This window comes from Hoplias malabaricus, chromosome Y (genome assembly GCF_029633855.1).
Source record: "Hoplias malabaricus isolate fHopMal1 chromosome Y, fHopMal1.hap1, whole genome shotgun sequence".
Taxonomy (NCBI): domain Eukaryota; kingdom Metazoa; phylum Chordata; class Actinopteri; order Characiformes; family Erythrinidae; genus Hoplias; species Hoplias malabaricus.
This window is the reverse complement of record NC_089820.1, coordinates 83,618,541-83,626,788: the sequence shown is the minus strand read 5'-3', so window position 1 is coordinate 83,626,788 and position 8,248 is coordinate 83,618,541. Positions and strand designations below refer to the sequence as shown.

General features: G+C 42.7%; 1 protein-coding gene across 3 annotated transcripts in view; it reads left to right on the top strand.

The window, feature by feature from the left end:
• Window positions 1–8,248, top strand: part of LOC136677833 (partitioning defective 3 homolog) — a 160,105-nt gene that overhangs the window by 76,836 nt on the left and 75,021 nt on the right. For all 3 annotated transcript variants that reach the window (XM_066655498.1, XM_066655497.1, XM_066655496.1), the window contains 3 exons: window positions 1,803–1,985; window positions 2,823–2,993; window positions 6,868–7,021. In XM_066655498.1, the coding sequence (XP_066511595.1) occupies window positions 1,803–1,985; window positions 2,823–2,993; window positions 6,868–7,021 (508 nt within the window). The remainder of the gene's footprint in view (window positions 1–1,802; window positions 1,986–2,822; window positions 2,994–6,867; window positions 7,022–8,248) is intronic.

Below are 8,248 nucleotides of genomic sequence, written 5' to 3'. Positions count from 1 at the left end.
CTGTCTGTGAGGACTGTGGTGTGTTCTCCCTGTGTCTGCGTGGGTTTCCTCCGGGTGACTGTCTGTGAGGAGTGTGGTGTGTTCTCTCTGTGTCTGCGTGGGTTTCCTCCGGGTGACTGTCTGTGAGGAGTGTGGTGTGTTCTCTCTGTGTCTGCGTGGGTTTCCTCCGGGTGACTGTCTGTGAGGAGTGTGGTGTGTTCTCTCTGTGTCTGCGTGGGTTTCCTCCGGGTGACTGTCTGTGAGGACTGTGGTGTGTTCTCCCTGTGTCTGCGTGGGTTTCCTCCGGGTGACTGTCTGTGAGGAGTGTGGTGTGTTCTCTCTGTGTCTGCGTGGGTTTCCTCCGGGTGACTGTCTGTGAGGAGTGTGGTGTGTTCTCTCTGTGTCTGCGTGGGTTTCCTCCGGGTGACTGTCTGTGAGGAGTGTTCCCGCCTTGCGCCCAATGATTCCAGGTAGACTCTGGACCCACCGCGACCCTGAACTGGATAAGGGTTACAGATAATGAATGAATAAATGAAAGTTAGGTGAGGAGTAACATAAACACATTAATTGATTAAACATTATCCTGTGTGTAGACTGCACTTTTAGTTTTGTGAGCTTAGCTTTCCCTTGGTCCTCTTGCGGTAACCTCCTGATTACAGAGCTGTGAGCATTTTTCTAAGAAAACATCTGTTATGAACTTCCCCCTCCAGTTGAAATTTTATCAACCTCCAAATATCAAAAAGCCACATTTGGCGAGCCAGCCTGGAGATGCAATTTATAAGTCCTGTATACCCATATTCACTGCGGCCAGGAAGTGTAGAAATGCTTGCCCTGTCAACATCTCTACAAGAGGACATCTGTGAACCCAGAATTTCTCCTTAAACATGCATGAGGTTGGAGCTGAAAAATAAACTGGGTTTTGCCACTGTTTGAACCAGTTGCTACCGTCTACTTTCATTGCATTTTAGCTGTGACTCAGAAATGTTTTTGAAACATCCCCATGGCTTTTAATGTTGTGTTTATAGGTCTCTCCCTGTAAGTCATAACGACTATTTCCTTTAAGTATTTTGCTGAGCTTTGATTTCTGACCCAGTCAAGAGTACCATACACAGATAAGGGTCCTTGGGAATATCCCCTAAACACTGCATCAGTTTTGTAACTGTAATTAAAATACTCTGTAGAGACAACACCCTCAGAATGATGCACATGCTGCTGGTCAGCGCTGGGAGAGACAGGAAGTGCTTGTCTCCTGTATAAAATCAAAAATGTATGGATATGTACAGGATGAGCAAGTCATTTTTTGTTCTATAGGCGCTAATTGCGCTAAGTCTGCGCTAATAAAACACGTCAATGCAGTGAAAGCTATGTTGCTATAAACAGACTTTGTAAAAGCTATACATATCCAAACGCTTGTGGACACTCCTCTTTACAACTTTTGGTTCAACTTTTAAAATCTTATTTGAACAACGGGACCCCGGAGCCTCACATGATCTGATGCCAAGTTTGTTGTAGAGTAGTGTAACTCCCACCTGCAGTGAAGCTGCCTTCTCTGGAGTGATGGAGCACCTTTGGGATGAACTGGAGCTACCGTCCCTCACTAATGCTCTTGTGGCTCATCGCAGTCCAGTCCCGGTGGCAGTGTTCCGATGTCTTACGTAGTACATTCCCAGAAGTGTTAGAAGCTGTTACTACACATTTCCTTTTAGTTCACTTCATTAAGTGTACATTCTGAATCAGCAGGTGGCCACGTAGGGAACATTAATGTACACTTCATTTCTTTAAAGGGCACCAGCCTGGTTTCACTCTTCTCTTCCTGTCTCTAGGTGGAGGAGGAGGTGGTGTTGACCCCTGATGGTACTCGAGAGTTTTTGACGTTGGAGGTGCCTCTGAATGACTCGGGGTCAGCAGGGTTAGGGGTCAGTGTCAAGGGGAACAGGTCAAAGGAAAACCATGCCGACCTTGGGATCTTTGTCAAGTCCATCATCAACGGAGGAGCTGCCTGCAAGGTGAGGCCACGTCTCACACAGGTTCACTCACTTGAAACCAGTTTTAAACACACACACACACACACACACACACACACACACACACACACAGTTCCTCACTGTCACTTACCGGTTCAAAGCTGGGAGTAAATGGGACATGTGTGACCTTCTTTGATGTGGAATTTTTTGAACCTGTCATTTCCACACACACAACGAACACACACACACACACATACACACGCACACACTTCCTTACAGAGACTAGTCCCAGGGTTACAAGTTAAATTAAATTACAGATCTCCTCAAACTAGTCCAATATTAATAATTAATAAATGAATATTAACGTAAAGCAAGCATTAAACACAAATAAACACCAGTAATCCTATAACAGTGCACCTGTTTGTTTTTTTTTCCGTTTCTTGTTGCACTGTCCAGCTCTCACTGGATTCTTTCCTCAGCCAACAATCCAAGGAGTGTTTGAACCTCTTCAAAAGACCATTACACATTTTTTTTGTTGTGAGTCGGATAAAACAATCGTGATCACGGTAGCTTCAAAGTTAGTGCTGGATGTCTGCATTTCGTTGTGATTGACAAGTAACTCTAGCCAGTCAATGCTCTGCAACGTTTACACGTCGTGAGTTAGTCCCTTCTCAGCTTGCTGGGGTCATGTAGGTACCGTGCGGTGGAAATGCGCCATTGGTCATTTCCAGATGACTAGTTTGAGTGGTTTTAATCTAGAAATCATTTTCACGTTCATGTTTTGTTCATTACGTAAGTTGCAGATGTCTCGTGGGTTGAGGTTTGGAGGAGGACCCGATGACAGGGATTGTTGTATTCATTGTTTCTGCCCTGATGCAGGATGGAAGATTGCGGATAAACGATCAGCTCATCGCCGTGAATGGAGAGTCGCTGTTAGGCAAAACCAATCACGACGCCATGGAAACCCTGCGAAAGTCCATGTCAACAGAGGGCAACAAACGGGGAATGATCCAGCTGATTGTGGCGAGACGAGTGAGCAAGCGCAATGAGGTAATCGGACATGAGTGGGAGAGTACAGACAGTGAAGAGACAGAGAGATCAGACAGTGAGGAGACGGAGAGAACAGACGGTGAAGAGAGACAGGGCAGACGCTACAGACATAAAAGAGGGGATGACAGAGTAGTAGAGAAATGGAGAGATAAATATTACAGAGAGAAAGAGGGACTAAAGGAGGCAGAAAAATGGAGATATAACCCAAGTAAAAGAGAGAGATCGGATAGTGTAGAGAGAGAGATTACACACGTTAAACAGAAGGACAGACCAGAGAAGAAAGAAGTGAAGTTTGACACCACTGAAAGAAGGAAATGGAAAGGGAGATCAGACAGTAGCGAGAGAGAAATCGGACACTACAGAGATGGAGAACGATATGATCCTAGAGAGATATCGGAGAGAAATGAGAGACAGATCAGACGCTACAGAGAGGGGGAGAGGTATGATTCTAGAGACAGATTGACAGAGAGATCAGACAGTAATGAAAGGCATTTCAGAGATTCTGAAAGATACGATTCCAAAGAGAGACTTTTAGAGAGATTAGACAGTCACGACAGAGTAATCAGACATTACAGATATGCGGAAAGTAACGATTCTAGAGACAGACTTTCCGAGAGATCAGGCAGCAATGAACGAATACTTAGACACCACAGAGATGCAGAAAGATGTGATTCTAGGGAGAGATTGGACAGTAATGAAAGTGAGATCAGACACTACAAAAAGGATGAATCAGACCGCAGACACTTCAGAACGAAAGAACAATCACACGATGGTGGCATATTGAGATATGACCAAAGTACAAAGTACGAACGCAGAGACAGACCTGAGAGTAACGAACGAGAGATCAGACATTACAGAGAGAGAGACAAGGACAAACGTGGCTCTAGAGAGAGACTGTGAAACACTGGAGACAAAGAAAGCATAGATTGGACAGTACTGACTGAAGGAGATCTAAAGCCAGAACAAGGGAGAGAGCGTGCGAGGTAGGCATCATGTGGACCACAGTGAGAGAGAGAGTGTATAGAAAAAGATGAACTTTGGAGGAATAATTTGATTGACTCTGGACTCTTTGAAATGGTTGCCTACATGGAATTTTGAAAACATGACATTCATCAGACTCCAGAGAGAGTCAAAGTAGTGTGTGATGCACTGTAGAGGGAGGATAATGAAGAATTTGCACTTGAAGATTGGATTTTTTTTCTTTTTTTAACCCTGGACACCTGACCCAGCTGCCTGTGTGGAATTATGCAAAATGCTAGATCTTCTTACGCCAAAGCGCCATTAAATGTGTTTGCTCTCTCAACTGATGTAATATTTAACCACTGAGAAAGCTGATATTTAATGTGCTTTTTTTTTGCTTTTTTTTCCATGTCCAAATTAAAGACATTAATCTTAACACTGCTGTGCATTCTGATTGTGTTATTACAGAACAGAACCATGTAGCCCACCCCGAGCAGGGTTTTATATTTTACTGTAAATAAATTAGGTTACTTCCCTTAGTGTCTGATAATGTCTGATAACGATAGCGCCGTAAGAATCATTTTTGCGTTAATAAATCAGATTATTTCCTTCGTAAATCCCCTTATATCCAATAATGTCGCGTAAAGCCAGAGAGACGATGGTGTGTTCTGTCATGTTGCTGCCCCTCTAGAGAATACCCGCTCTGGAATAGATGTGATTTAAGACCAGCCAATCAGGTCACAGCGTTCGCACTTCACACACTTCCCTCAGGGCTTTCTGAGAATAACAGCAGCAGTCCTGAGGGGACGACACGTACGACCCACACACGTAAACATGCACGCATACAGAGCCGTGTAATTCATAATTGTTGTGACTGTCCCTTGAGGTTTGGAGTTTAACCGTAGGATGGACACACACACACACACACAAGAATAGAACAGTGTTGATTGGACAGAGAGAATAAGAACACTATGTATGTATAGTTCCATTATTAAAGTCTGATTGACTGAGCCTCATTATGAATCATACATTTAATAATATAATACAGACATATGCGATATCTTATATATAGACTGCCAAATATAAATAACCTGTACTTAAACCATGTAATTTGAATAAAATAAAAAATAAAGCATATGTACGTTAACAGTGTATTTTTAACAGTGCGGTGTTTTGTATCAATGACTGTTCTGCTGTTTTCCAACCACCCAGTTGTGTATGGAGTATGTTGCATGCTACTATTGCTAACAGTGTATGGTATTAATAATGTATTGGGAATTGGTGAATGTTGTGTAATTGCCTTTTGTCACTTATTTATTTATTTATTTTTTTTAAAGCTTGCATTGTGCTTTAAACACGACCTCTTAACTGTGCGAATATCACTTTAATGCATGGCTTTATTGCTTTACGTTCTCATCGTTACACACGTTGCATGAGCAAGAGGACCGCGGGGGCCGTAAACACACACGGCCTGTCTGACCCGTCTTTCAGTGTCAACACACTCCTCTTTTCAAATCCCCCTTTGTTACAAACAGCACATGGTCATGTTATAAACAGCATGGTATCTTCTTATAAAAGGCTTGATTTGTTATAAACAGCGTGTTATGTTTTACACATCACATTTCTGATGTTACTGATTGCATGTAATCTAACTGTTAATGCCACAGTGTTGTTTTATATCACTGTGTTACACGACCTAAGATTATATCTTGATTTACATCAGAGCTGTACAGAGCGTAGTCATTGTGACGTGTGTGTGCGCGCACAGTAGTTGATACACTGCAGGGTGATGTAGTAGGGCAAATGAATTCCAGAGGCTAATGCTCATGATGGTTGCTGCTTGATACAAAAGGAAACCTTTATAACAGGAGATGTGTCTCTGATAAAATGTACTCCACTTTAAGGGCTTTTGGATGCATGGGGTTTCTAGCTGGTGATAATCGTAGGCTCTGCATTCGCAGTAACGCACACATCACGTTCATTTCTGATCCGTTGACGTTGACCTGGTTTAATAGAAGAGTGTGGGTTGAATGGTACGGGTCATGGTGAGTTGGACACCTCCCTGGTGTACCTCTAAAACCACATAGAAAGAGATGACAGAGCCCTCATCTGCTTCTGTGTTTGGTGAATTCAAACCAATTTTATGTTGTTAAAGTTTATTATTATTAGTCCTGATAATATTTGAAGGCACGTGCTGATATCTCCCCTACACTATCGCCCCAGTCATTCTAGACGAATATAAATGAGTAGGAAATAAAGTGAAATAAACATGACATTGGCGATGGCAGCGCAGGTTTAAACAGCTGCAGTACGAAGTGTTTATTTGTTTTACCACGTGATTAGAAGCTGTTTGATCACGGCAGTGAATCTAAATGTTGGGGACTCTACTGAGCATGTGCTGTGAGCTTGTTTAGATGTGGAGTACTTAGGGCTGGACAATATTTCAATATCGATATATATCACGATATAAAAATATTTAATAACAGTGATAAGCACTCTTCAGAGCACATTTTCTATATTTAAATATACATTGTTTACAGTATTCGTCACTGACTGACGGTCAATAGAGGGCGCTGTCGTGAGTTCAGGAATTAGTTTCAAAATATTAATATTGTCAAAGACAAGAGGTTGATGTTTGACGGTGACGTCATGTTTCTTGTTTGTTCTGGGTTTTTTCTGTTGGCTTTTATGTTGTTCAAATCAATATCGGAATCATATCGTATCGACTGAAATTTAGAAATGTATCGTGATATAAATTGTGGCCGTATCGTCCAGCCCTAGTTAGTACTAGGTACTGCTTGAGAGACTCTTAAAGCTGAATGCGAAAGCCTGGATGTGTACCTGTGTAACCCACTCTGCTACACGATGTCCTACTACTTGTTGTGTTTGTGTTTGGTCTCTTTGTGTTTGTTAGAGTGAACCACTGAGCAGTCCTCGAAGTCCCGAGCACATTCTGAGTTCGTCTCTGGACGATCACGAGCGGCGGATCTCTCACACGCTCTACGGAGACCTCGAGGGACTGGACGACAACCTGAGACCCCGTAACAACCTGGCCGGACGCGGGCTGGGTGAGTCTCGTTAATCATGCTCTAAAGCAGCCGAGCGAATTAGGAATTAAAGGAGTAATCAGTCACTTTCACCACCAGAAAAAAGCAGACCATGTTTATGAAGGTAATTATTGTTTTGGAGTCATGGAAGGAACCAGTTTATGCTGCAGAGAGTGGGTCTTCCCAACGGGGGCGGCCGTGTTACAGTAGTTTAGTTTACACCCAGGGTCTGTTAGAGCCCCTGGGAGAAAATATGGAGGGTTTTTTGTGCCAATATTTTAGAAGTAAACAAATAAAGAAGTCATTAATTAAAAGGATAATTAATTAATTAAATATTGAAATAAATCACAAAATGATTTAAGCTTTTATTTTAAAATGTAATAAATGTAACGTAGTCAATTAATTTGCCTTTTAATTAAATTAATTAAATTGTCACAGTTAAATATTTGCCTTGAAATGGCGTCTTATTTATTCAGTAATATCAAGTATCAACCTCTTAAGACCATCTAATTATTAAAGTATAATAATTAAAATAGCATACAATGAGGTTGCCAACCCGATATATCGATCAGCTGTTATACACCTGCTGTCTGAAATTTGAATCTTTCCTTTTGGACTGGTGCTGCAAGGTTGATGTTGCCAAAATTTAATGGAAGTATGTGCTTGCCAACCAAGCTCCAATAGTGTCTGAGAGCACTGTAGGGCTTCCATTACCCTTTGCAGGAACTAAGGAACCTACCCTAACCCCTGAAACACAAACCCAGACCGTTTCCCCTCCTCCAACAAGTTTCCAGGAAGTGAGAAGTGATTTCGTCGCTCCAGAGAAACACGTTTCCGCTGCTCCATGTGCAATTGCCACGTGGTGTACACAACTTCAGCCGACACTTAAGCCCTTTTCTCATATGCACTCCGGAGACGTCCTGGGGTTGTTGTTTCACCCTTGTAGCGCACAGTGGGAGATTGTCTCAGGCGCATTCTCACAGCAGGAAATGGTCCGCATGCTTTAGGCATGGGGCAGCGCCTGTGAAGGAGACACTCGGACCCGGACCTTCCCCAGACTTTTCCTTCAACGAAGGCACTAGGAGAATAAAATACGTGTAAAGTCAGGGGGAAATGTTACAGGTGTTTACACTCACACATACAGCTCCTCTGGGTAAACTCCGGAACGTTTCTGGGTTACGGTGCACGTGTGAAAGGGGTAGTGACTTGAGGTTTATGTGCAGGAGCTTAGACATAAAAATGAAGTTC